The 26,507-nt window shown below is 49.7% G+C and overlaps 9 protein-coding genes across 9 annotated transcripts; 5 read left to right on the forward strand and 4 right to left on the reverse strand.

The window, feature by feature from the left end:
* Positions 1-809: 809 nt before the first annotated feature.
* Positions 810-3,678, forward strand: F9C07_2313 (urease Ure; the record flags this gene model as incomplete). The annotated part of the gene is made up of 6 exons (XM_071510937.1): positions 810-830; positions 951-1,037; positions 1,106-1,510; positions 1,567-3,243; positions 3,298-3,375; positions 3,418-3,678. The coding sequence occupies 6 exons, from the start codon at positions 810-812 to the stop codon at positions 3,676-3,678; spliced, it is 2,529 nt and encodes an 842-aa protein (XP_071363952.1).
* Positions 3,679-3,992: 314 nt separating this feature from the next.
* Positions 3,993-6,794, reverse strand: F9C07_2226294 (DNA repair protein; the record flags this gene model as incomplete). The annotated part of the gene is made up of 8 exons (XM_071509778.1): positions 3,993-5,123; positions 5,173-5,766; positions 5,817-6,085; positions 6,142-6,295; positions 6,345-6,443; positions 6,509-6,642; positions 6,696-6,713; positions 6,767-6,794. The coding sequence occupies 8 exons, from the start codon at positions 6,792-6,794 to the stop codon at positions 3,993-3,995; spliced, it is 2,427 nt and encodes an 808-aa protein (XP_071363953.1).
* Positions 6,795-8,543: 1,749 nt separating this feature from the next.
* Positions 8,544-9,422, forward strand: F9C07_2311 (uncharacterized protein; the record flags this gene model as incomplete). Its single annotated transcript, XM_041284891.1, has 1 exon — positions 8,544-9,422. One exon carries the CDS (start codon positions 8,544-8,546, stop codon positions 9,420-9,422), a length of 879 nt encoding a protein of 292 aa, XP_041143285.1.
* Positions 9,423-10,207: 785 nt separating this feature from the next.
* F9C07_2277964 (putative nitrogen permease regulator Npr2) lies at positions 10,208-12,305 on the forward strand. The gene is made up of 4 exons (XM_041290075.2): positions 10,208-10,466; positions 10,534-10,962; positions 11,034-11,170; positions 11,224-12,305. Exons 1-4 carry the CDS (start codon positions 10,424-10,426, stop codon positions 12,223-12,225), a joined length of 1,611 nt encoding a protein of 536 aa, XP_041143286.1. The 5' UTR covers positions 10,208-10,423; the 3' UTR covers positions 12,226-12,305.
* A 267-nt stretch (positions 12,306-12,572) lies between these two features.
* F9C07_2309 (putative transcriptional regulator Ngg1) lies at positions 12,573-14,711 on the reverse strand (the record flags this gene model as incomplete). Its single annotated transcript, XM_041290083.1, has 3 exons — positions 12,573-13,559; positions 13,610-14,058; positions 14,183-14,711. The coding sequence occupies 3 exons, from the start codon at positions 14,709-14,711 to the stop codon at positions 12,573-12,575; spliced, it is 1,965 nt and encodes a 654-aa protein (XP_041143287.1).
* Positions 14,712-15,880: 1,169 nt separating this feature from the next.
* F9C07_2226298 (RING finger domain protein) lies at positions 15,881-17,380 on the forward strand (the record flags this gene model as incomplete). Its single annotated transcript, XM_041290084.1, has 3 exons — positions 15,881-15,973; positions 16,032-16,569; positions 16,626-17,380. 3 exons carry the CDS (start codon positions 15,881-15,883, stop codon positions 17,378-17,380), a joined length of 1,386 nt encoding a protein of 461 aa, XP_041143288.1.
* Positions 17,381-18,009: 629 nt separating this feature from the next.
* On the forward strand, positions 18,010-19,038 carry F9C07_2307 (FRG1-like family-domain-containing protein; the record flags this gene model as incomplete). Its single annotated transcript, XM_041290085.1, has 2 exons — positions 18,010-18,386; positions 18,588-19,038. The coding sequence occupies 2 exons, from the start codon at positions 18,010-18,012 to the stop codon at positions 19,036-19,038; spliced, it is 828 nt and encodes a 275-aa protein (XP_041143289.1).
* A 399-nt stretch (positions 19,039-19,437) lies between these two features.
* Positions 19,438-21,082, reverse strand: F9C07_2306 (putative alcohol dehydrogenase). The gene is made up of 9 exons (XM_041290092.2): positions 21,021-21,082; positions 20,918-20,966; positions 20,786-20,855; positions 20,648-20,716; positions 20,575-20,590; positions 20,304-20,504; positions 20,103-20,248; positions 19,737-20,049; positions 19,438-19,686 (listed from the first exon to the last, which is right to left on the reverse strand). The coding sequence occupies exons 2-9, from the start codon at positions 20,947-20,949 to the stop codon at positions 19,493-19,495; spliced, it is 1,041 nt and encodes a 346-aa protein (XP_041143290.1). The 5' UTR covers positions 20,950-20,966; positions 21,021-21,082; the 3' UTR covers positions 19,438-19,492.
* A 3,446-nt stretch (positions 21,083-24,528) lies between these two features.
* Positions 24,529-26,188, reverse strand: F9C07_2226301 (FAD binding domain protein; the record flags this gene model as incomplete). The annotated part of the gene is made up of 2 exons (XM_041290093.1): positions 24,529-25,550; positions 25,600-26,188. The coding sequence occupies 2 exons, from the start codon at positions 26,186-26,188 to the stop codon at positions 24,529-24,531; spliced, it is 1,611 nt and encodes a 536-aa protein (XP_041143291.1).
* Positions 26,189-26,507: the final 319 nt, after the last annotated feature.

Below are 26,507 nucleotides of genomic sequence, written 5' to 3' on the forward strand. Positions count from 1 at the left end.
CACTTTGAATAGCAGTTAATTTGCGGAGTATTTGAAAAAAGGTATTACGTGTATTGCAAAAACCTCTTTCTCTTCACTGTCACTCTTTTACTTCAACTTAATCACTGCAGAGTGGAAGCGATACCGGAAACGGTGATTCCTAATATACCCGATGGGTAATTTTGCAAGCCACGCGAGAACTGCATGCTTCGGCAGTACCCCAGACGTGCAGGGATGAGGTTGCAGTAGGGTGAGTCTGGGGCGGCTTTCCATGGAATGGCTCGTGGTTATCGATCGGACGGTTAGCCGGCACGGTTCGTGCAGGATTTCTATCGTTTCCAGAAATCCAAAAAAAGCTGTTAGTCAAATTGATGAACGAATGGACAATTGGGCACGGCCAACCATAGGCCGAAGGTAACCCTTATCAGCAATGCCGGCAGCGTATCTCGGCGAAACCCCACATCAACATCCGGCCTCTGGCTTTTGGGCTTCATTTATAAAGACCGCCCCGGAATCCCTTCGTGCATGTCGCCTTCCGGTCTCCCTTGCCCCAGAAAAGGTCATCGCCGTGCGATATCACCTCCCCCAAGAGATTTGTGACATCAGACTGGCCATTGGTCGCGTGTATACACCTCTCGCCCCCCCCGGTCGCATCGGATCCAGTCGTTTTTCTTTCTTTTTATTAATTCTTTCTCTCGTGTCATCCACTCCCTGTTCACTGATTGGCCCGTCAACTCCCGATCGCCTGCTGCTGGATTTTTTACAGCGTCGGTGATTCGCAGGCCAAGAGACATCCATTGAGCTCCGCTTTTAAACTACTGTCAGCGAAGATGCACCTCATCCCTAAGGAGGTACGTTCTAGACAGGGATCCGTTGGGGAGATCGAGATCTATATATATATATAAACTATTCGATCTAGATATTTACCTCGTTTCCCCGCTCTGAATGCTGACATTGGTGCGCTTGTGTAGCTCGATAAACTCGCGATCTCGCAATTGGGCTTCTTGGCCCAACGGCGTCTTGCACGTGGTGTGCGACTGAATCATGCAGAAGCAGTGGTATGTTATTGGCCATTGTCAATTGTGTATCCCATCGAAGTGGACCGGCACTGACATCCCTTGTTTAGGCTTTGATATCCTCGAATCTCCAGGAACTCATCCGCGATGGCCTCTACTCCGTCGCGGACTTGATGTCCATCGGCAAGACCATGCTTGGTCGTCGTCATGTCTTACCGTCCGTTGTGTCCACCCTTGTAGAATTACAGGTCGAAGGCACGTTCCCGACCGGCACATACCTCGTAACGGTCCACCACCCCATCAGTAGCGACGAAGGAGACTTGGAGAAGGCTCTATACGGGAGTTTCCTTCCGATCCCCCCGGCGGACGCGTTCCCTGATCCGGATCCAAACGACTTTGAGCCCGAGAAGATGCCCGGTGCGATCATCCCCGTGAAGAACGAGCGCATTACCTTGAATGAGGGACGACGAAGAATCAGGCTCAAGGTGATGAGTAAGGGCGATCGGCCAATTCAGGTGAGTGCCGTTTCGGTCCCTTTGGACTATACGATACTTATATGATGAATTTGTAGGTTGGGTCCCACTATCACTTCATTGAAGTCAACCCGCAATTGCATTTTGATCGTCTTCGCGCGTATGGTTATCGCCTGGATATTCCTGCGGGAACATCGGTACGATTCGAACCTGGAGACACCAAGACTGTGACGCTTGTGGAAATTGCCGGCCATCAGGTTATCAAGGGTGGTAACTTCATTGCCTCGGGCAAGGTCGATTTGAGCAGAGTGGACGAGATCATGCTGCGTCTGCAAGCTGACGGTTTCGCTCACATTGCTGAGCCCACTGCGGATGCCGCCCTCGTTACCCCGTTTACGATGGACCGAGAAGCCTACGCTCGGATGTTCGGGCCCACCACTGGTGATCTGGTTCGCCTGGGATTGACAAACCTGTGGGTCAGGGTTGAAAAGGATTACACGTCTTACGGTGATGAGTGCAGTTTTGGCGGAGGCAAGACTATTCGAGATGGAATGGGCCAGTCGTCGGAGAAGTCCCACCAACACTGTCTGGATACGGTTATCACGAATGCGCTTATTATCGACTGGAGCGGTATTTATAAGGCCGATATTGGAATCAAGAACGGTATCATCGTCGGCATTGGCAAGGCTGGAAATCCCGATATTATGGACGGCGTGCATCCGGACATGGTCGTCGGCTCCTCGACGGACGTGGTCGCCGGTGAGAACAAGATCATCACTGCTGGAGGGTTCGATACCCATATCCATTTCATCTGTCCTCAGCAGGTGGATGAAGCGTTGGCTTCTGGAATCACTACATTCTTGGGTGGAGGAACTGGCCCTTCGACAGGTTCGAACGCGACTACTTGCACCCCGGGACCTACCCATATGCGCCAGATGATCCAGGCTTGCGATCACCTCCCCATCAACGTGGGTATCACCGGTAAAGGAAACGACTGTGGTGGAATCAGCACTGAGGAACAAATCGTGGCCGGAGCAGCGGGACTGAAGCTCCATGAAGACTGGGGCTCCACTCCTGCGGCCATTGACACCTGCCTGGATATGTGCGACAAGTACGACGTGCAATGCATGATTCACACCGATACTCTGAACGAGTCTGGTTTCGTGGAACAAACGATCGAAGCCTTCAAGAACCGCACAATTCACACCTATCACACGGAAGGAGCCGGTGGTGGCCATGCTCCCGATATCATCTCCGTCGTTGAGCACCCGAACGTACTTCCCAGTAGCACCAACCCCACCCGTCCGTTCACGATGAACACTCTAGATGAACATCTTGACATGTTGATGGTGTGCCATCACTTGTCCAAGAACATTGCCGAGGACGTTGCGTTTGCCGAGAGTCGTATCCGTGCCGAGACCATCGCCGCCGAAGATGTTCTCCATGATCTTGGCGCCATCAGTATGATGTCCTCGGATTCGCAGGCTATGGGCCGCTGTGGTGAAGTGATCCTGCGGACATGGAACACAGCGCATAAGAACAAGGAGCAGCGCGGCCCGCTGAAGGAGGACGAAGGCACAGGCGCAGACAACTTCCGAGTCAAGAGGTACATTAGCAAGTACACCATCAACCCAGCCATCGCCCAGGGCATGTCCCACATGATTGGTAGCGTGGAGGTCGGCAAGATTGCCGATTTGGTTTTCTGGCACCCCAGCTCTTTCGGTACCAAGCCTACCCAAATCATGAAGAGCGGAATGATTACCGCTGCACAGATGGTATGCGTCAATTACTTTCCCTAGTAGAAAACAAGACACTAATTTACTCTTCAGGGTGATCCAAACGGCTCCATTCCCACCATCGAGCCGGTCATCATGCGTCCCATGTTCGGAGTAAGTCCCCTTCACTCTGTCCTATCACCCCCAGGAATCCCTTCTAACATGATATCCCAGGCCTACGTCCCCAGCACCTCAATCATGTTCGTCTCCCAAGCCTCCATCGACGCCGGCACCGTCCAATCCTACGGAATCAAGAAGCGCATTGAAGCCGTCAAGAACTGCCGCAACATCGGCAAAGCCGACATGAAGTACAACGACACCATGCCAAAGATGCACGTCGACGCGGAAAGCTACGCCGTCGAAGCCGACGGTGTCCTTTGCGACGCCCAACCCGCAGTAAGCCTGCCGCTTACGCAAGATTTCTTCGTTTACTAGATGATGATATAACCTCTCTCTCTCGTTTTTACTTTGTATTTCCGTTTCTGGTTGTGTTGAGATACCTAACCTGTATGCGTGCGCGTGTTTTGGCACATTTCCTTTCTTAACTTTCTCTTTGTATAGATTAGGGTATAGGTTGGTTTCTTTTGCATTTGGGGAAATGTGCTTTTTACATTGGCATGTGTTATGAATGTGTGTAATGATATCCATTTTATTCTATTTTTATGATTAATAACTTGGTGTTTGTGTTTTTATAATTATATTTTTTTATTACAGTATACAGGACAATTGTAAACTCAACGGGGTCAGAATCACAGCTCAATCTCCTCTTCTGTGTGATTATCCCCCGCCGAAACAAGCCCCATCGACGCCCAGGCCTCGTAACTATCCGCTTTAGCAGCTAGATACGCGGCTCTCCGTACTCGAGACGAACTGCTACTTCTCTTTAGGGTATTGGCCACCTGGGCATCTGTTGATGAAGAGGCCGCTGCCTGAGCCTCTGGTTGTTCCCGGGCTTCGATATGCTCATAATATGCACCATCGAAGCTCATATCACTGGCTGGCTCCAACGGCTGTTCTTGGGATGCAAAGGCGGAAGACGAGATGGAGTGTGACTGACTGAAGTGGCTTTCTGGCTCTGGATCTGGTTCTTCTATGTTGTTGTCTGTGATATCGACGTTATCGTTGAGTTGCCCAACGATGTGATGCGATGTCTCTTCTTCTGTGGTGGTCTTTCCCTGGTACTCGTGGTCCTTGTCTTCTTCGGTAGACCATGAAGAGGGGAGAGAGCCAAGGTGGAATGGAGTTTCGTCGGATCGTGCGTTGTTCAAGAAGTGCCATGCTTGGCGGATCTCCTTCCGCCTGGCTTTTTCTGCTGCTCGGGCTGATTCTGGGGTAGGGAGTGGCGAGTTTAGTGCTTGGTTGTTGTCTTGGATAGTCTCTAAGGATGAAGGCATGGGAATGCGATCTGAGGATGAATGTGATGATGAGGGTATTATTGCCTTTGCAAAGTGAGCTTTGTGGAGTCTTGGTTGCGGCTCTGGATGCTCTTGTGAATTTGTTGGGTCTCGTTGGGGATTGGGGTGATCTGGCGCTCTTCTATCTGGACTTGTATCGTCGCCGGGGTTGCTGGTGGCAAAATTCATTGTGGTTCTGGGTATGCTGTCCAGTGTACTGGACAGCTGGCTTGGTTGCGATGCGGGCTCTTCGTAGCGAGCTCGCTTCCTTGAGCGAAGGTCTTCGTCGTTTTCCAGCATGTCGCGCATGTGGTGGTCGTGAGTGAATTCTGTTCCTGAGCACAGATGGCCGAAGAGACTTTGCATGGAGACGTCCTCGTCCCATGTTAGAGGGTCCACTGTACAAGGGTATACGTCTTTTGGTTTGAATGCGGAAACCAGCTCACATAGCTCTGCATAGGACGAATGGCGCGAATATGGAAAGTGCTGCTGAATGTTAATGCATATTTGACTTAGTTTATGCAACCCCACTCACGATAACTCTTGGAAGTCGACTTCCTGACTTATAATGTCGTCCTGTTGATCCTTGATTGTTATCGGACCGATCCTTGTCGTGGAAACGGCCCCGGCTGAGGATGTTCACTAGGTTTTCTAGGGTAATGTCATGAACGTCTTTCATCCCATAGCTATCAAGCTGGAGTGCTTTGCTTTTGGACTTGAATGCCTTGAAGAGCGCTTCTCGCGTCTCCGAGAGTGTTTGAGAATCGTGAATCCTCTCGAGACAAAGTTTCTCTAGTTGCTCTAGTGCCAGCTCGTTTGGGATTTCGAGCTCGTGAATCTGATACAAGTCACCACCTCCGCCTCCAGCTCCAACTTCGGGTATTTCCGAGCCGTCATTCGTTCGACTAACGATCGGGATTATATAAACCGGGTTCTTCGATGAAATCGCCGAGCATTGTACGCCTGGCTCACAGCTATGGATGCGGCATCCTTCGTCTTCGCTCAGACAGCCAGGAACAAATCTATTCCCGAGCTCGAAGCCACAAAGAGCAGATGCTTCGCCGCTCCTCCCCTGTTGAGCGGAAACGAGCGACCTATACAGACCTATTTGGTACCGATCCACATGGATCTGTTTCGTTAGCATAGAATCACAGTAATGGGGATGTAACGTATGTATACTTTTGAGTTGAGAGCAGCAGAAAGAGCCATCCAGACTTCCTCATATCCGAAAGTCCATGCTCGGAAGTAGAATGTAGTGTCCTCTGAGTAGGATGCCACTTTCTGCAGAAGTTCTGCCAATCCGTTTGCCTTGGATGGGAATGTACGGTATATAGACGAGTGACGGGCAAATGTACTATCGAGATAGATCTTATCCAATCGCCTACCACCTAGAGTGTAGGGAATGAGGACTGGATGTCGGATAAGGCTGTCGACCCACCAAGACTCCGCTGTTATTTGTCAGAGTTATGGATCATCAAGTGAAGTGCTTTGTGAGGATACATACCACGAATGTCACCGGTGTAGAGAATGGATTTTCCACTACCTTCGATGAGAAACATCACCGCGCCCGTACAGTGATTGGCGTCTAGCAGGGTAACTCTGATGGATAGCCGAGGGGTGAGTTCGATCTCCGTCGGCGTGTTTAGAGGGATCGGCCGCTATGTGGTATTAATAGGAACCAGAGTATATCATGGGGAGAGAAGTCACCAAAAGTTTGGATAGATGTTTGTAATGCAACCTCCGGGATTCAAGGATGCCTCTACTGAAATTCATGCGGTGAGGATATTTTTCGATGTGCAAGAGCAGCTATGAATGAATTTAGTACCCCATATGCTCGGGGCAGGGGTAGGGGTGAATTGATGGATCAATACCTCTTTAGTTGCTGCCGAACAGTAGATGAATGGAGCTCGGAAGGACTCCAAGCCCTGGAGATGATCACTATGGACATGGCTAAGGAAGCCGGCTAGTGGAGGAGGCCTCTCTGGGTTTTTGCGAAAGTAATCGACTTTTGTCCTTTAGTGGCTACGGCCTTTTACAATGTGCGGTAGTGTTGCTCACTCTGGATATAAGGGAATTCTATCCGGTTATTAGATTTTATGAATCTGAAGTAATGGACCATCCACACGTACCTTGGACGATCCCGTCAAAAGTCGACATGGGGATATAGCACAACTGAATGAGTATCTAAGGTCATTATACTTCGGAGTGGACCGTTAAAGCAGTACGTAGTTCGTGAAAACCATGCGATAAGAAACAGATGATGATAAGGCAGCCTGTTATCCTGAGGTGTCGAAGGCGGAGTGGGATTGGTACGTATAACAAGTGCCGGTTATACCCCCAACTCCCCCAATGGAGGAACGGATTTCGTAGACCGATTCTTGGGGAAATCTTACCGCTCCTTCATGCTTCCTAGTGATCCAATAAGAGAGAAGAAACCATGATGATTTGCTAAGTTCTCTTCTGCTTCTTTTCCTAATGGGTCATTTTCGTTCATCTCCGCTAATCGAAGCGGTGACTTAGTAATGACAACAATTTTCTCCGACAGTTTTGAAATGCAACAAACAGTATTCCATGTCTAGACCTTCTATCAATAGCCCTTTCGCCTCTTCACCCCGTTAGGACTCCTCCAGTCGAGTACCTACATGGGCCCCTGCCTGAGACCTAGACCACCCGAGTCGGATCGTCGACCAAGTGGCCTTGCAGGCGACCAGCGCGAGGCGAGAGTGGATGAGAGACCCGCTCGCCAACGCAGTCTTGCTCAGGGCGTTTTTGGATGGAGAAGCATTATTCTGTTGTCCCCGAATTAAAGTTGGCTAACTCACTCACAGTCACTAGTCAAGAATACTCCACGCAGTTGTTCCTTATGCGCTGTTCCATGCATGCATGACGGTGTTGTCAGCAGACATCATGATTGTTCATTTTCAGATGAAAATTCTCATATATAATAGACATCTCGCTCCATTTTTGGTTTCTTTTTCTTCTAATTTGTCTCCCACCGTTTCAACTACTACTATAGTAATTCATAATTTCCAATCACTCGTCTGCCGGCTGCATTGATTGACATCCTCCTCTTCTTAGTACCGTCATGGGCATTTCTGTCTTCTAGTTTCAGGAGACGGAATTTTTTTTTAGCTTTGGGTCGCCACTTGTGCCTGAGGCCAAAGCTCTCTCGGAGAAGTTTCACCTTATCCTGTCCCAGGGGCTAGGAAGGTCCTTTTCATTTGTGAAAGAGAAAATAATAGAACAATAAAAAGAAAAACAAAAGAAAAAGGAAGGGAAAGCAAAGTCGGCTACCGACATACAACTCTTCCTCCAAGGCATTCATCACCCGACTCTGTTTCTTCCCATTGCCATCACCCAATCTATGGGCAAAGAAGTGAACTATTGACACATCACCCACCACTACTGCACGGTTGTATGCGTTGGACGTCCGCCCATTGATCTCTCCGCTTGCTCATTGGAAGATCCCGTATTTGTTGTTTCTGGTTGAGGTACTCCTGACGACGCGAATCAGCCAGCTGAAACTCTAGTGAGATCTGCTATTCTAGATCGCTATTTGTCCGTCATTTTCCTACTATTGAATTGGCGATCCCCATCTCGCTCCCTTCCGCAAACAGGGCAGTTGGAATCTGGAATTTGCTATTTCACTTGCCCTTCCCGTTTCTATTCCTTTTCTCCTAAATATAGCAGGCGGTTCTAATCCCTGTCAACTAGGACTTTTTCTCTTTTTTCCTTCTTTATCTCTTTGTGGAAATTACCAACCCTTGAAGCCGTGTCTCTCAGCGGATCCCCTATCTTTTTACCCCAGCTTTGACTTCTAACGGATATTTGAGACGGTTCAATCACCAACTACTTCTGTCGCATACACTCCGTACGCAACATCGTACACTTTGACATCCCTTCACCATGCACAAACCTTCCCTAGCTCAGATTGTGCACAATGCAACCTTTCCGCGCCCGCGCACGAGCGATCCAGCGACATTCTCAGCTCATATCACCCGTAACCTCGTTCCCGAAGTTCGGATCGAAACCTCGACTTTCTATGGATCGCTGGACACCGTTGAAGCTCAATATCCTGGTCTTGATTATTTCTATGGTCCGCATCGCATGAGGCTGAGTCGGTTTCCTTGGCATCGTCGGCTTTTTAGAGTCTTCGACGAGCTCGGTTTAACGGAGGCCGAGATATCCTCGCTGTGTCGCTGGGAAGGTACCAAGTCGGCACGTGAGCGGTATGAGAAGGAAGAGGGCGTCAAGGTACAAGATACAACGGCCAATGGTGTCCGACCCGCGTCGCCATCCCCGCTACCTTCGGTTGAGGTTCACTTCGAAGATGGCCCAGAGCGGGTGAGAGAACCAGAGGTCAAGGTTGAAGCACGCGAGCACTTCGTTCCCGTGACTGACACCATTGATGACCGTGGTGTCGACTGTGATGTACCTCAGAAGGTTGAAGAAGAGTCAAGCGACGAGGAAATGGAAAGCTGTGGCGTGGAACTGAATCATCGTCTTCTTGCAGCAAGTGCCGCCCGCGAACGAGGCGCCAATGTTCCGCTGGACGAGGACTGGGAGCAATGGTTGAAGGAGGCTGGCGAGCGAGGAAGTTACGTCGACATAATCAATGCGATCCGAAGAGGCCAACCGTTGGATTTCTTGTATGACATGCCGTACCTTAGTAGTAGGACAGGCGCTAGACGATCCGTGTCGCTCTCGGAACGTACGTCCACCTTGCTCGCGGCGAGCACTTCTATTCGACGCCCTCCTCATTCTCCGTCAGGAACAGCACGATAAGACCCACACGGAATGATGCTCAGTTCGATTTGTTTTTTTGCGTATCCTTGCAGTTTCTCAAGTTTTAGCAGGCAGGCATGTTTTCCATCTAGGTGCATTTATGGCGCATCAGCGGCGGTTTCTTCTCTCTTTTCTCCAACTCTGCGGGACGTATTACTCTGTTCGATCGTTACTGTGGACCGCGATTAGGCTTCTTTCTCTCACTTTTCCCGACCGCTGATTGTTATAGAATTCCTTGCGTTTAGCCCTCCCGTTGATTCCTTTAATACCCCTCCTGTCTATGTCGTATCTCGTTGCAGCATTGCATAAAATGGCCATTGGTGTTTTTCGTCCAGAAAGTGACTTCGCCGAGATGCATTCATAATATCCGTAGTTCTGGCTTCAAAAGTTCGTTGCGTCCTATGTTCTTTTCGGTCCTTTGGTCTCGCCATGAACGGTCTCCTGGCTGATAAGAACAATCTGAAGGTCCATACTTAGTTCACTCTCACTCGAAAACTAACCCAGTACGATTTGTTTAACTACCCTCGTCTGGGGATTACTAAGTTACTTAGGAGACGCCTCTTTGGGTGACAGCTGCCAGGCACACGAAGACTGGTGGTCGACTTCACTTAGGTATATAATGTTATCTACTTCCTAGGATAGGGATAATGACTAGTCAATGAAGCTTAGTTTTGGTGTTGCTCTTATTGATACCTGTAGATCTAGGTCGCACGAGGATTTCCTTGTTCTAGTATAGATCTAGATCACCGGTGATAACGTGAGTGCTATCTTTGTCACGGGGTACTACTGGAGCTTCAAGGCTCCACTTCTAAGTAGAGCTCCCCGCCATAGTCCCTCTCCACTCCCTTCACACCGCAAACTTCTCCCCAATTCTTTGCGCCGGTAACAGAGAATGTGCTTATGCTATGATGCAATTACGCTCTTAAAATGATGCTCTCTAGCTTACTATAGCACTTGCGACCACACTCCTCCCCCACTCACTCGTCACCCCTACAACCACCATGATCAAAGCGATCTTCTACAGCAAGTTCGACACTCAGGAGGGTAAGCAAATAATTCAACCTCACTTGGATCTCAAGTAAGGTAGTCAATTGACCCATACAATCTTTAGGACCTAAGGTCGTTCACCAAGTTCCCGATGGCGCGATAGTTCCCTCCGCGACCGCTCCGTCGCAACCCCTCTTCCTGACCTTTTCCGACATCTCCTTCTTCGTGATTCCCCGTCAAGAGCTATGCGGAAACTTGATGCAGGTTTGCACGAATGGATACCGGATACTTGGTTACCCGATCTGCATGAAGTCCCTCCGCTATGACCGCAACGAATTCATCTTTAATTTTTGCATCGTGCTGGCGGAGGAAGAAGATTTTAGCACGTACAAGAGTGTAGTCCAGAAACTTGCGGACCTGATGCATGGGCTGGAGGAGCAAGGTCAATTTTTGTCCAGAGATCATTCAAAGAGCGGCGAGGGGAAGGTCTACAGCTTGTGTGAGACATTGATGGAGGATCTAAATAACTATTGCGAATGCATGATTCCCATTGGTACGCGCCTTACTACACTCAGCAGGGAGGGGGGGAAGATGAAAGAAGGCTAGATGCTAACTTGAACACAGACGAATTAAACACCTTGAATATCAAGCTGTTCCCTATCTACCCCTCTCCTCCGTCTGTCAAAGCCTGGCACGTCCCCTTGTTCACTGTTCGATACCAAACCTTCATGGATGAGAATTGGGATCTCACCATGCAACGAGTATGCCTCCCATAACATTAAGATAGCTCTGGTACAGTTTTGACATGATATAGATCGTCCCTCACATCAATGGTGTCAACAGTATCCGCATAATTTCCATCCTTGCCGACACAGACTTCTCTCTCACCTGCCGCGCAATCCGGCATTTGCTCTACTACAATTGTCTCTTCCTCCTCGACATCTTTTCTTTCTCTGCAATTTACGCTCCCACAGCTCAATTCAGCTCGACGATTGCCTCAAACGAGGACATGCAGCGAGAATGCGCACGCTATGTCAACACTCTCTTTGCATCCCCTGCTGCCGTATCAACCTTCGCGAATCCTACCCGAAGCTATGACCCAGACGCTGTATGGCCACCCCTCGGTGAAATCGTCACAGGCACTACCGCCAACGTCGACATAGCCAGCAGCATTGGCAGTGCTAGTTCCAGGAGCCCTAGCCCAGCTCCTACCATCACAGCGCCAGGTAGCACAGCAGCGACAATAGAGGACCAACCGGAAAGAGAAGTGGTCGACGGGGTCGGGCTAGTCGAGCTTTACGCCAGCCTCAAACAAGGCCAAAGCGTCAAACAATGGTATATGCACCATAGCCGACAACTAGCCCACATCGACATCCGTCGCTTCATCACCTTTGGAATCATCAAAGGGTTCCTATACCGTGTACACAAGTACGCCTACGCGACAGGTTTTCCCGCTCCACCCTCGAAATATCACCATCACCACCATTATCACAGTCAGGTAACCAGCGGTCCATCATCCAGAGGTCCCGGAACAGGGACCAATAGTCCCTATGCGTCAAGTGTAGGGGATGAGCCAGCGCCCATCGCTGCGCATCAGCATGATGGACCTTCGACCTCCGTGCACAGCGGGAGCCGTCCAGGGACGGTGATCGAAGATGAGGATGATGAAGACTACATCGACGATAAGACTTTGTCCAAATACCTCGATGGAATGCATTGCTTTGATCAAATATGCACTGAACTGGAAATCAGCGAAAAGGAATTTACCGCTAGGCTGAAGCGGTATCCCGGGGAGGTGTTAATCATACACCGATGACCTATTTCCGGCGAAACCTATCTTTTTTTTACTAGGATTTAATGATACCCTATAAATGAACGCATTAGATTAAGGAACATCTTTTAAGTGTGAATTTTCGTCATTATTGAGTACTTCTGCGATGATCATGTACCCTCCTTCTAGTGTAAACCCCAACGCCAAACACATAAAGCCCTCGTAATCGACGCTCAAATCAAACCTTTTGACTTCAACAATACCCAAGCCCCGGTTTGAATGATCGTGCAAAGCAGACATAATCGAGATCAAAAAGGACATCTGAAATGTGCATGGAAAGTAGAAAATATAAACCGTCATAGTAAAAACTGCATGAGGAGCAAGCGAAGAAATCACTCCTGCTCCTCATCCCAACCTTCAACTTCCGCCTTCTCGTACTCCGCCATGAGCGATGGGTCAAAGACCGACTCATTATTCCTCGGCACAGAAGTCTTGCAATCTTTGAAAATCGGCCCAATACAGTCACGCCAGCGCTTGCGTCGGTCCATGAGAGTGCGAGCGACGTCGCCGATAGCGGGACGACCCACACCAGCGGCACTGACAACGTGGCTGCCGCCGCCAGCTCCGCCCGGCCTGTGCTTGGCCTGGGAGCCCTTCTTGCTCTTCCCTAATGTCCGGGTACGCTTGAGATAGGCCTGTTGTACCTGGGAGTCGAGATCGTCGTGGATGGTCATGTACTCCTGGTATGCCATGCGCTCACGGGCAATTTCTAGGAGTCTTGCTTTTCGGGCGCTGTTGACGATCATTTGCTTTTTAAGTTCGCTTTGCAGGAGACGTAGTCGCTGAGCGATGTCGTCGTCATAATGCGCGTCGTAATCGGGATTGTCCTCAGCGCCGAGGAAGCCTACATGGCGGAGTTCTGCTTTGAGGCGCTCGTCGAGTTGGGCGTGGTCTAGCTTCGCGGCGGGCACTTTGAAGCCGCTTGGGGATGCATCAGGGAACGATGTCGCGGAAGGTTGGGGCTTGCTTTCTGAGTCTCCTCCTCCTATTGGGTGGTCGAGGTCCATTGCGTCGCCGAGTGAAGAGCCGTTCGGTAATTCCCCGTTGACTGTGCCGTTGGTGCCAGGGGTTTCGTCGGGAGCGCGGTGTTCGTATCGTAGTAGAGAATACAGGCGGCTAACTAATGGACCAACTGAAACCTTGTCCGTTTCCATAGTTTCGTCTGTCACTTGGTCGATGTTTCCACGTCCCTGATTCAAGGGCAGACGTTCCTTGTTACCGTTCTGGTCAACATTCATCAGCCCATCTTCCTCGGCCCAGATCTCGTTGTAGTGCCTCTTCCCACGTCGAGGCATGATGAACGGTGTCGCTCGATCGCCCTGTTATCGTTAGCTACGAGGCGTATTAAGCATCAACTAAGGGAACAAACTTTCTCTTTGAGGAAAGCAATGTCCTCCTCCATCAACGGGCGGACATATGGTTCGACGTAGGCGAGGAATGTATTCGCGCTGACCTGGTTTGTAGGCTTGGAATTGCTATAGTCTTTATCTGGAGCTACTCCAGCCATCATATGACTTAGATCACTGGCCGGGAAACGAGTGACGCTGTAGATTTCTTTCCTTTCGTCATCGGTCATGTCAGGAGTGACATCACGTATATGGTATATGGTCGGATCGTCGAATTTCACGGGATTTGGACCGAAGACTTGAATTTGTGGCACAGCAGGAGCTGGTTCAGGCTGATGCGAGTCTGAGCTATCGTCCGACATGGGTGATCCAGGAGCTTGAGCTTCTGTGTCTGCCTTCACTTTGGGGGAATTGGGTTCCGGCGGTGATAGTGACGATGTACTCTTCGACTTTTTAGAAATAGGCGATGCAGCTAAATTAAATGAATATTAGCCTGCGACTGCAACATACAGTGCCATGAATTCGAAGGGGGTTGTCGGCCTATGAGCGACGGGGCTGGACTGCGGTTAAGGTGAATGTGAGAAGTGTCAACTTACCACCCTCCACCTTGGTTTCCGCACCATCTTGTCGAGAAAGTTCATGAGCGCCATGAGCTAATGGGCGATCTTCCTTTGAACTACTGCCCCGTTCTTTGCGCTTCTTTAATTTCCCTCCCTTGGGTACTTTCGATTCCTCCTCTTCATCATCTGCCTCGCGCTTCATTTTCGGACGGTCGGTGTCGTGCTCAGGTTCCTCCACTACCTCCTTTCGCTTTTGAGACAGCTCTCTGATGCCAGCATCGCATGCATCGCTACGAGCTTCTGCCAGCTGACTGAGTGTCTTGAGATGCTCCATCAATGTCTCCAGGGACTTCGAGTCGGGTATAGGACCGACCCCGCCCATCCTATCCAATATCTCTCCATATTGCGCGGCGACTGGAACGAGTAGTTTCGATACATCATTGTCGAGGTAGCTGGATACAGGGGCGGCGGTCGGGGCACTGAAACTGGAGTTGGGTGTGGTGTTTCGGCTTCGAGAGGGGCGCGCTTCACGGCCTTTCCCTTTCCCTTTGCTTGCGGATGGCATGATGTGATGACGGCCCGAAAAGGTGTTTAAACTTGAGAAGTGGGTTGTGCAGCTGTATGTTTGTTTTGGATGGCTTTAATATTCCATTATTTTCGGTTTCCGGGCAGGGTTTGGCGTTTCAATTGTATGGCTTATGAGGCTTCATGAAGCGCGCTTCGGCAGCTGGTCGCAGTTCGAAAATATAAGCCCTGCAAGAGGCTCTGGCCGTGTTCTCTTCTGTACTCCATCATTATCAGGATATCGCGATGTTTCCCCAGACTTGGCACGTGAGGTCACATGAATACACGTGATGAGATAATTGGTGATCTGGATTAACGATTGCCGAATATAGTAAGCGATTGGCAAGTGGAGATCCTTCATTCGATGTAAACTGAAATTCTACTGCTTATCTACCAATGCTGCCAGTATCACCACGAGTTGGCCCGCGTTACCTATGGGCATCATGGCTAGACGTTTCATAGTCCTCCCTACGAATCAAAGCCACTCATAATGCAATGCAGGTGGCTTTACTCTCCCTATGCCGCTCGCTAGGGATGCGCATACATACATCCATGGGTGGCCGCATTCTTATCTACTCGACGAGATAGGTTTCTTCACCCGTCAACATTCCGGGTGGCGAAGTGCGTTGCTTCCGTTTTTCTATCTTTTTGTTGTGGGTATGTAAATGGCTCGTCACACTGACGGCGGAGATATCCGAAAACGTCATGCAGTCCAGCTGCGAACGGCAGCCCGAAGGCAGTGCCATGGAGAAAAGTCTGAATTCAACAAGATATCAAGGGAGGAATACAACCACTATACAGGAACAGGGAGAAAATTTTTCTCTTCACCGCAACCACTTTATGAGGTGTGGCAGCAGTGGAAGCGACTATCACGGCCAACCATGCGACCTGTCAAACATTCCGCTTGAAACCATCGAATTCAATCCTTGCATTCCATGGATTTAGCTGCAATACTTTAGATTCTGTCTCGACCGCGCAATTTAATCAAGATGTTTTGTTCATTTCATCTCTGAGCCCCGATTTTCTTGTTGTAAAGCAGTTCCTGTTACTTCGCCATGTGTATGGTCCATATGAGTGTTACTTTCGAAAACGCCGTGTTATTGTCCTCGATACCGTTGATTGGAACCGAATCCACCTTTCACAGTATATGCGAGAAACAAAAAACCAATAATGTCTCCACCTGCTGCTGCGAAATCTCTCACCACAGCTGCCACGCTCTTTCCAGGTCCAGGGAGAGCGATAAACACTTCTTCATCGGCCAACGTACGTCTCAAGGGTCTCCACATATTGTATGAAGGGAAATTCTTACATTGAACGACAGGACAGCGCGAGCTTCCGTTTCGTAGTGGATGGTACGGTTCGAACACTGTCCTCCCAAAGTACTCCAGGAAATGCCCCAATACGAGGACTCTTGTTCGTTCCTAGTCTCGATGTTGAGGATTCGTGCAACAATCTCACCGCTCCATTCATACCTCCCAATGTCACCCGCCATCCCGACGTGGATAGATTCAGGTTTCAGACCATAGGCCTTGCGCCATGGGTGAACGCTAAGTGTGCTGAGTCGTTCATTGACGCCTCGCAGCGCGTAGGTTCCGATGCGCTAGTGTTCTACTTGCCTGCGAGCAATAATACCAAACCGCCGCCAGCTGAAGATCCGGCGTGGTCATTGAGGGACGGTGGGGATTGGAAGAACCGAAACATCCTCCCCGTGTATGCGATTCCTGGTCCAGCGGGTGTGACTCTCATGAATCAGCTGGCATGGTATTCGGGGAACACAAGCCATGCGTACAATGGTCACAATGCTTCCGCCTCTGTGACAGGTCGGCCTGACATACGGCTGCTTAGCCTTATTGATTTTGGTAATACTAAGTGTTCCAATTGTCATCCGTGACGAATGCTAATAAGTGGTCTTTAGAGAGGGATCAAGGTAAAATGCCCAGTCTCTGGGGGTTCATTCTTGCCATCTTAGGGACAATCTTGGTTCTCAGCATGATTGTTCTGCTTTGTTACCAACTGGTACAGAAGAGGCGTCGGGAGAGGCTGCAACGGAGGATTGAGTCTGGAGAGGCAGACATGGAGATGCTGGGTCTGCACCTCATGAAAGTCCCACAGGAGATCTTGGATACACTGCCGATATACACATATCCGGATTGGAGCGCATTGGGTGATACCCCCGAGTCCAACGACAAGAGTTCCTTACGGTCCAAAGAAGTCCAAGAATACACGGAGGAAAAGGAGAAAACAGACACAAATCCCGACGCCATCACAGCGGACGGGGTACGGGATGACAAGCAAGAAAGCCAAGAAAAAGAAGAGCCGGGAGACGAACAATCATCAGGCGATGCCAACAACTCCCCCAGCGCGCCGTCCCGTTCGTCGTCAATCAGCACCTGTGCCAAAGGCCGCCCTCCCAAGCTCAAGAGGCTGAGCCACTCGCAGACCACATGTGCCATCTGCCTCGAGGACTTCGTCCCGCATGAGTCTACTGTCCGCGAGCTCACCTGCAGTCATATTTTCCACGTCGAGTGCATCGATGCGTCGCTGACGCGGAATAGCTGTCTATGTCCGATGTGCAAGAAAAGCGTTTTTCCGCCAGGGTACTACCCGGTGCCCATCACCAATAGGGTAGTCCATCGAGATTTCATGATGCGGAGGGCGAATTCGGCTTGAGTTGGACTTTGTTCGGGCGTTGGTTTGTGTGGCTGTCTTTGGTGGATATACGTTATGATACCCTGCGTGTTTTATTGTTTGTTTTTTGGTATAGGTCATATCCTTATAAAACATAGATCTCCAGCTGTTGAATTTGGGTCTTGAGGATTTTTATCGTGTTTCCGTACATTCTTGTTTGGTAGAACGAAAGATAGCATTCAGTACTGGGGAAAGATCTAAGGGTAACAAATATAACATTATTTATCGTTATCTCGTACCCGGCATATAGAACAGTTAAAAATATAGTTACGCGAGGATAAAGAGGCGTTTTGTATAGAACAGAATGCTCTCAAAACTCTCAAACGATGATCATCATTTCACTATAGAATATTTTATTGACTCCAAACTGCTCAATGTAATATTCAAAACATGCATTGGGGTATATACACCTCAGAAATATAGAACCGACTCCGTCTACGTCACTCAACACCCTTATCGATAAGACACAATAAATCTTCTCCACCAAAACTCACTCCCTCACCTCCAACACCCCAAAACACAACTATCTCCAAAACCTCCTCCCCTCAATTCCTCTCTCCTCCTCTACCCCCGCAACCAACCAAAAGAAAGAAAAGAAAGAACGAAAAAAGATGGTAAAACCACTAACCTTCAAAGGCGACAAGCCCAAAAAGACCAAAAAGCGCAGCGCGCCCTACCCACCCAGCAAACCAACCACAACGAAACTCACACAAGAAGAAACCGCCGAGCAAGAAAACACAGCCGAAGATCAGAGCTGGGTGTCAGCGGACGCGCCCTCGGACATCGCGGGCCCCGTTATCATCGTTCTCCCCTCCGACCCTCCGACCTGCATAGCTAGCGACGCCAATGGGAAGGTCTTCGCGAGCGAGATCGAGAATTTGATTGAGGGGGATCCGGGCACGGCGGAGCCGCATGATGTTCGGCAGGTTTGGGTTGCGACGAGGGTTGCGGGTACGGAGGGGATTAGTTTTAAGGGGCAGCATGGGAAGTATGTTTCCCTTCCCTTTCTTTTTTTTTACCCCTTTTTCTTTGTTTTGAAGGGAGCTTTGGTGTGGATTGGGTTTGTTGAGAGTTGTCGTTGTTATTGTTGTTGTTATTGTTGATGTTGTTGTTGATGTTGATGTTGATGTTGTTGTCTTACCCCCATTTGGGGGGGAATGAAGGAACGTTGGCTAATGTCTGAGATTAGGTATTTGAGCTGCGACAATTATGGAATTCTGAGTGCCGCGTCATCGGCTATTTCGCATCAGGAGTCGTTTGTTGTTATTCCGTCCGAGATGCCTGGATCGTTCTGTTTACAGACTGGTGGTGGTGATAAGGAGACGTTTGTTTCTGTTACGGAGGGGAAGTCGAGTAAGGCGGCGAGCGGGAGGGTGGTTGAGGTTCGGGGCGATGCCACGAGTCTCTCGTTTGAGACGACGATGAGGATTCGCATGCAGGCGCGGTTCAAGCCGCGGATTAAGGCGAGTAAGGAGACGAAGGCGAAGGAGAAGATTAGTCGGAAGGAGTTGGAAGAGATTGTCGGGCGGAGATTGGATGATGATGAGGTGAGGAGGTTGAAGAGGGCGAGGAAGGAAGGGAATTTCCATGAGGAGGTGCTGGATGTTAGGGTTAGGGGGAAGCATGATAAGTTTGCTTGAGTTGGTTTCCTTTTTTCCTTTCCTTTTCATGCTGTTGATTCTTTGGGGTGATGCATTGTACCAGGTCAACGGTTGTGCTTTTATTTGGATGTCTACTGGGTTTGGGTTGCCTGTGCAAGCTGGCTTGTCCGTATTACATGTTTCTTATAACAAATGGAACTCTGTGTTCTTTCATGTACCATATAGGGTTGAGGTAGCTAATTCATATGTGAATGTGGTGGTCGTGTACTAGCAATTATTGTGATATCAGGCTCTAAGATGAACTCAGATGTCACTTGGTTATCTCAATCGCATCAGGCCCGGGTGATGGGTAAATAACGTCATGATAAGGTCAGTCAGTACCTTGGGGGTTGCCCTCAGGGTCCTCAACCCACTACTATTTAAGATGGAAAGCCCCGTACATCACATAAACATTCATTACTCATAAATCGGTGGTATCTCTATATACAAGAATCTAGTCAAAAGTGATAGCCGCCTTGATGGCAGACTTGTTCCTCATCGACTCCAAGCACTGCTCCCACTCTTCAAGCTTAAACACCTTATTCACGATGCCCTTGACCTTCACCTTACCAGAGTCAAGGTAGTCAATGGCAGCGGGGAACTTGTAGGTCTCGGAGAAACTTCCGAGAATAGTGATCTCGTCGCCGACTGCACCAGTGTTAGTCGCTACATACCGCATGAGCGGAAGGGGTACTTACAGATCTTGCTAGGAGGCCAGGAAACGCGGGCCTCGTTATTGTACACGCCGTACACGACGAGCTTACCGCCGCGGCGGACATAGTTAATGGAGTCCTCGAGGATCTTGACACTGCCGGTGGCTTCCACGACAATGTCGAAACCGTAGGGGTTCTCTTTCTTCAGCTTCTCGAACTGTGCGCTAGGGTCCTGACGGGACAAAGCGACATATTCATCACCAGCTTCGAGGGACTTGGCCAGGTCCATCTTCAGACCTTCGGGAGCGGCCACAACAACACGGCATCCACCGCACTGGCGGAGCAACTGAGCAAGGATCTGTTGCGTGTAAGAAAGATGCGGACCAGTCTCTCAGATATAGGTCAACTTACAAGGCCGGTGGGACCAGCACCGAACAGCAAAACGGAAGAGCCCATCTTAGGAGCGATCTTGTCCAAACCGTGAGCGGCGCACGAGGCGGGCTCGAGGAGGGTGGCATCGACATCAGAGAGGTTCTTGATCTTGAATACCCTGCCAGCTACAGAGAGTCAGCAATGGCATGGCAGTGGCTCCCAGATTCTACCACTACTTACCAGGATACGCGCAGTACTCGGCAAAGCCACCGTTCATGGTGACACCGTGAGCCTCGAAGTGTTCACAGAACAACTCGTCTCCACGGCGGCAGTAGAAGCATTCACCACAAAGCTCCGAGTTATCGGCGACGACCCGCTCGCCGACTTCAAAGCCCTTGACCTTGGGGCCAACAGCCGCAACGACACCAACAGTTTCGTGACCTGAGCACACCTATCAGTATATTATCTACTACCTCGACGGGACATGGCGACATGGAAGTCCTTGACATACCAGGAACCAAGGGGAACTAGCACAGAGTCAGCAAAGGCTCAATTGATTGAATGTTGGACAGCTGGAACCATACCTTGGCAATGAATTGACCCTCATGGATGTGCAGGTCAGTACCACAAACACCGCAAGCCTTGACCTTGACCTATAGTAATCCGTCAGCAAACGATTTGCATGGCCAGCCATACGACTATCAAGGACGACTGGCACATACCAAGACATCATTGTCACGGAGCTTGGGAAGGGGAACGTCAACAACAGCATGTTTCTCAGGCTGCTCATATCTGATATGGGAGGTCAGCTTTGACCAATTGGTTGAGCAAGGGTGCTAGGGGTCAGTTGTTACCTGAGAGCCTTCATGGTCTGAGGGAGAGACATGGTGGATGATTGTCGTTCTAAAGAGCGTCAGTGATTGCCTGTTGTTGATTGCCAAGGGAGGGGGTTCTTACAAGGATATCGAAGAGGGAGAAAGACAGGTCAGGAAGGGAAGTCTTGAGGATAAGGATATGATGATTGATTGAGTGAAGATGATAATGAAGAAAGAAAAGCGAAAGGAGGGGAAGCGAGGAAAGAGGAGATATTTGAATGTATCGATGGAGCCATGAGGATGGAGGGGGAACTGAGGGGAATGAAGTCAGTTTCACCGGAAAGGTACGAGTCCATACATCTGATCTGATACTATCCAATCCCCTACTACAATACAGTACCAAGCAGTATAACTTCTTACCAGGTTCACTGTCCTCCGGGTCCACTCGGCCAATGCCAGCAGGACCTCACCGAGTGGGTCCCATCAGTTGACTGTTTCTTTAACGTCAGAAAGCGCTGGAAGATGCGCCCAATTCGGTCTTAGCCGTATCGATGCCTTATTTACAACCCCTTGTCTGGTCAAAGTATAATACCGCACCTGACCGGGGTGATACTCCATTCGATACGATACTACTTGATCTTAACTTCCCCCGCTTACCGTCTAGTGTGGTGGTTGAGAAGACAGTCCAAACAACAACATTGAGGGTCAAAGCTACGACCAGACCAGAAAATGACTTCATAGAATCAGCCAGAACTCGGCCCCACTCGGTCCGTCGCAAACAAACAACGACTAAATCAATTTACCTACGTATTTAGGGACGGGTGACTTCACTCCCCCCCACTTCGTGTCCCGCAATAACCTCATCAAACCCCCAAACAAGGCACACGACGAGAAAAGCCAGCGAAAGGAGAACAGAGAGAACCTCCAGGAACCACCCTATCGAAACAATTTGGTTCCTGATGGGGCTGAACCTGGATTTCCATGTCAGAAGCTTTTTTCGAGACGGCGGACCCTGACCACCATCACTGATATCATCCATCCACGGAACCCGTCCATGGTTCTGGACAAGGGACACGCGCGCACTTGTATGTATGCATGTATGTCCCTCCGGAAATCCAAACCGCAAACACTCTCCACGGCTGCTCCACTTTTTTTTTTCCCCTTTCCCACCACAACCCTAGCTGTTAGGTCGGTCCTTACTGCTACTTCCCGTCAACAGAGGTTATTCCTCATTGCCTTGAAAAAGACTGAATTCACGCATCAGATGATACAGTACTTGGCGCCCATGGAAAACATGCAATATTAGTATGCATAATGGCGTTTCGAGCACGTTGCCGAGGTCGATGGAGAAGGAAAGTAGAGTGAGAAAGACCAAGAATGCTGCCAAGACAACAATGAATCTAGCCCCTAGTGTTGGCCCTTGCTAGTCAGTCTCAGCTTTTCAGTCAATGGCATTAGGACCAGAGCGAGATCCCTGAAAGCAGTTGCGATAATATTGCCAACAGGACATGTAGAGCAGCCTCGAATTAAATAAAGCTTGTGGCTTGGGTTGTATGACCCCAGGGCCCCCAAGTTTGCGAAATAACTTTGTGCGAAATATATATTCAATTCGAGTACTGAGAAACCCCGTTAGTTGCAAGGATATCAGCCAGGAATTCGCCTTGCAACTAACAGGGTATTGCAACTAACGGGGTTTTTACTATGATTGGCCGATAGGCTCACCGCCTGCAACACCACTAAATATAATATATATATATAGAAAATGAAGCTACATAAGAGCTTGGAACTAGAGGAATTTTAAATCAATATTATTCACTTAACATTCCATCAGCTATCCCAGAGACCTGAGATATTACTACAGTCGATATATGAAGCGCTAAACCAAGTACCACACACATATCATCAAGACCTTTGCTTCCTGCTCGCGAGCCCACTCAGCGAAGAGATAGATTCCCGAAGCGGAATGAGAAAAGAAAGCGTGCGAGCCTGGCATGCACTACATATCGAATAAAGAGGAAAAAGGTGAGCATTAATTTCAAGCTATTTATACAGGATACTAATTAATTATAGGGTGCTAGTGGAAGGCCGTGCAATAAATATATTACATTAAATCGCGTCTGTCTTTTTAAGCCTTTGGAGGATAGGCGTCGCAAACTATTTCAAAAACACACAGAAAGCTAAGTCAACGATCTCTCGAACGTCCTCGAATCGTTATTGAGCGTTCTTCGAGACGATACAAATAAAAATGTGCAGGCACTGCGTCTCAACATACGACAAAATGTCTTAGCACAGAATACCATAGAGGATCTACAGAAATTGCTAGTACTGGTTAAGTCCACCCGCGCGGGCGGGCAGTGTAACAAAGAGTGGCAGAAGATAAGTGTTAATCCGATCGTAGAGGGCCCAGTATAGAGGCAATAATAATCTATACAATATGAACTGGAAAGCGTGATTGTCCTGATAAGCATCGTGGCTAGCCTAGCAAGATATACAGTTGCAAACGCCCATTTAATAAGATTATCGTGAAAAATCTCTTCATATTGATGTCAATGCGCCATACAGCCACAGTAGTTTATATGTTGTAAGTGTAATCAAAGATACTGGGCCCTGGCCCACACCGGTCTACATTGAATGGATAATTCAATACCGAGTGGGTTTGTAGTCTTACCTAGCGGAGAAACATATTAGATCTGGATGTTGACCTACTGCATTTCGTACGGTGATCAATATATCAGACTAGCGGGAATTCCAATAGACAGCAGGGTGAGACAGACTGCAAGGTAGGGACCGACTGCAGAGCAGAGACCGACGACAGAGTAGGAACCTATTAGATGGAAGGAATTTATTACAAAATAGGAACCGACTTCAGAAATAGAGACCGATTGACGAGCAAGAATACACCGTAGAGAAGGAACATCATGGAGTAGGGACCGACTGGTTCGTAGGAATTGAATGCGGGGTAGAAACCGACTGGAGGGTAGAAACCCACCATGGAGTAGGGACCGACTGGAGAGTAAGGATCGACTTCAGAGAGTAGGGAAATCCACTAATAATCGGCTAAGGATAGGACCAAAAAAAGTGAGGATCGACTGAGAGTTAATGCGGCACCAAACTGTATCGCACAGTTCCGAGAAGATACTGACAGCGGAGCAGACACCTTCCAGAACGGAACCGTGTACAGGGTAAAAATCTATGGTAAAGTAGGGACCGGCTAAAGGTGTTGGGGGAGTGAGAATCGCCTGCAGGATAAACAGTGACAACTGAGTATGGAACAGTTGAAGGTGAATGCCACGGATATACATGAAGCTTACATGATGAGCGGAGGACATACGGTGTGGCGGACCCACATAGCTCATCTGGGTTCCCCTGAACGCGAGGGAGCTCCTTTTCTTTCCCTTCCTCGCGCTACGTCTTGTATCTAGAGTCGACTATAGTTGCTCTTAACATTGATCTTCATCTTGAGACGCTATCTACCTCTACGTATACGAGAGACCCTCACAGTGAAATCCGGATCAAGTGGTTCCCAGGAGACCTCGAGCTCCTGGGAGTTCATGGGCCAGACTCTGGGAGCGTCTGAGTGGTGAACTGGGATCACGAGGTCAACTCTGAATCGTGAAACTTCTCGAAGTTCCGTACAGTGCCCAGACACTTTAGTTTCGTGGATCCAATTTGAAACCCCCTGTGCAGCCACTCTGAAATAGCCCGTCTGGATCATACTTTCTACTGACCTCGGTCAGGAAGCGCAGGTTCTCCTCGCCGTATCCTTCTAACGGTCGTTGCCACTGCGCACAGTAGTTCAGGTAGCGGAAACGATGGCCCTTCCCGTTGGCCGTGGCGACCGCCTCAATAGCCTCAATAGTTTCACGAATAGTCGCATATACATGCCTATCATCCCCTGCTTGTTGCCAATACACGGAGAAACTGAGGATGACGAGCGCATCATCCGTTTCCTCGTGAATACCGAGCACATTCGTATCACCTTTCGCGGCCCACGAAGGCAGAAGCGGTTGCATGACAATCGTCCAGATCAGCCCCTTCACCCTCCGTAGCGACCCAATGGCCTTCTCATGGGCGGCACGTGCGGCAAATATCGTATGCAGGTCGTTCTTGATGGTTGTCGTACCGAAGGACCATCTTTGGCCTGGCGGGGAGGTGCTGCTCATTTCAATCACGGCGGAAGTCACTGTGCGGGGTCTGAACGTGCTCCACAGGCGCCAAAGAGACGCGAACCTTGAAGTCTTCCAATAATCTGGCCAGCCCTTGGGTTCTTCCGACAGATTCGTATAGGCCAGGTGAACCGTGACTATCTGCATGCCTACCGGCTGTACGTATGTGAAGCAGGTAATGGGGGGTGCCGCGTGGGGATCGACATCTGCACGACCGATCTTGGGATCCGAGCGTTTTACGCTGTCATGGAAGGCTACGATTGCCTTGGCTGACTGAGAATTGGGGGCGTACAAAAATCCGCTCCAGATCTTTGTTGACGGAAAACATCGCACCGTAAAGCGCGTGACAACGCCGAAGTTGTTTGAGCCGCCTTTCAGGGCACGCCAGAGGTCGGAATGTGACTGGGCGGTGGCCGTGACGATGTTCCCGGACGCAAGAACAACTTCGTAGGCGAGGACATTTGAACACGCCAGGCCGAAGCGAGGTGTGAAAAAGGATATCCCGCCTATATAGATGGTCAGCTGAAACGCATCGACGGGGAACAGTTATCTGACCCCCCAGTGTATACCCAGCCACCCCAACGTCGGAGCTTCTGCCTCCTACCGCCGTAAGACCCTCACGATCTAGGAGGCGCAACACATCGACCCACCGGGTCCCTGCTCCAAGGGCTACGCTTTCTCTGTCATCAGAGACCGTGACCTCCCGCATCAGAGTCAGGTCGATCAACACGCCTCCTTTGGCGCTTGCACCTCCAGGAACAGGAGACTGACCGCCTCCCCGGACAGCGAACAGGACATCGTCACAACCCCCGGTTGACGGCCTTTGTCTGCCATGTTCCCGCTTGAGGATGTTGATGACGCTGGCTACCTCACTAGCCTCTCGTGGCTGAACGATGCAGGCTTGCCTGACCTCGCGCTCCTGCTGGGCCCAGTAGGAGTCTATAGACTTGCGGAAGGCGTCCTTATCACTGTGCGAAAGTACAATGTGCGGCAGCGCCTCTACGAGCTTCTGACTTATCAGACTCTGGTTCGTTGGAAGCTTGAGCTGCCGTTGCGCTCCAGGGGGGTATTTCGTCCTTCTAAGAACCCAAAGAACCGCCGTCACGGCTGATGCAATCCCCAACAAATACAGAAGATTGGCCATGTTCTTTTATGGCTGGAGTCACAGGGGGTAGTTTGGCCGACAGGGCCCCCGTCAGCTGCCATGACGGTAAGGGGCCGCAGACGACTTCGAATCTCACGTGCGTTGGAGGCTGGTGTCGTTGGGTCAGCGTGTAGCCACTAACTTGATTGGTAACAATGGCGCCAAGAAACTATCGAGCCAGTATGCGACGTGGGAGGCGATCTGTGAAACTTCTATGGACGTCAGCATTAGAAGCGCTCCGTTCGACCCAAAGGTGGGGCTAGCACGACTTGAGACGGCGAACGCGACTCACCCGTGGTTCTCTCCTGCGTCTCCGCGA

The sequence above is a fragment of the Aspergillus flavus genome, chromosome 2, assembly GCF_009017415.1.
Source record: "Aspergillus flavus chromosome 2, complete sequence".
Taxonomy (NCBI): domain Eukaryota; kingdom Fungi; phylum Ascomycota; class Eurotiomycetes; order Eurotiales; family Aspergillaceae; genus Aspergillus; species Aspergillus flavus.

Coding starts and splice junctions, on each gene's coding strand:
- F9C07_2306 (XM_041290092.2), bottom strand. CDS start 20,949: ATGTCTCTCCCTCAGACCATGAAGGCTCTCAG. Junction 20,717..20,785: donor TCCGTGACAATGATGTCTTG/GTATGTGCCAGT, acceptor GGATTACTATAG/GTCAAGGTCAAGGCTTGCGG. Junction 20,249..20,303: donor CGAGTACTGCGCGTATCCTG/GTAAGTAGTGGT, acceptor GACTCTCTGTAG/CTGGCAGGGTATTCAAGATC.
- F9C07_2277964 (XM_041290075.2), top strand. CDS start 10,424: ATGATCAAAGCGATCTTCTACAGCAAGTTCGACACTCAGGAGG. Junction 10,963..11,033: donor CGAATGCATGATTCCCATTG/GTACGCGCCTTA, acceptor ACTTGAACACAG/ACGAATTAAACACCTTGAAT. Junction 11,171..11,223: donor GGGATCTCACCATGCAACGA/GTATGCCTCCCA, acceptor GACATGATATAG/ATCGTCCCTCACATCAATGG.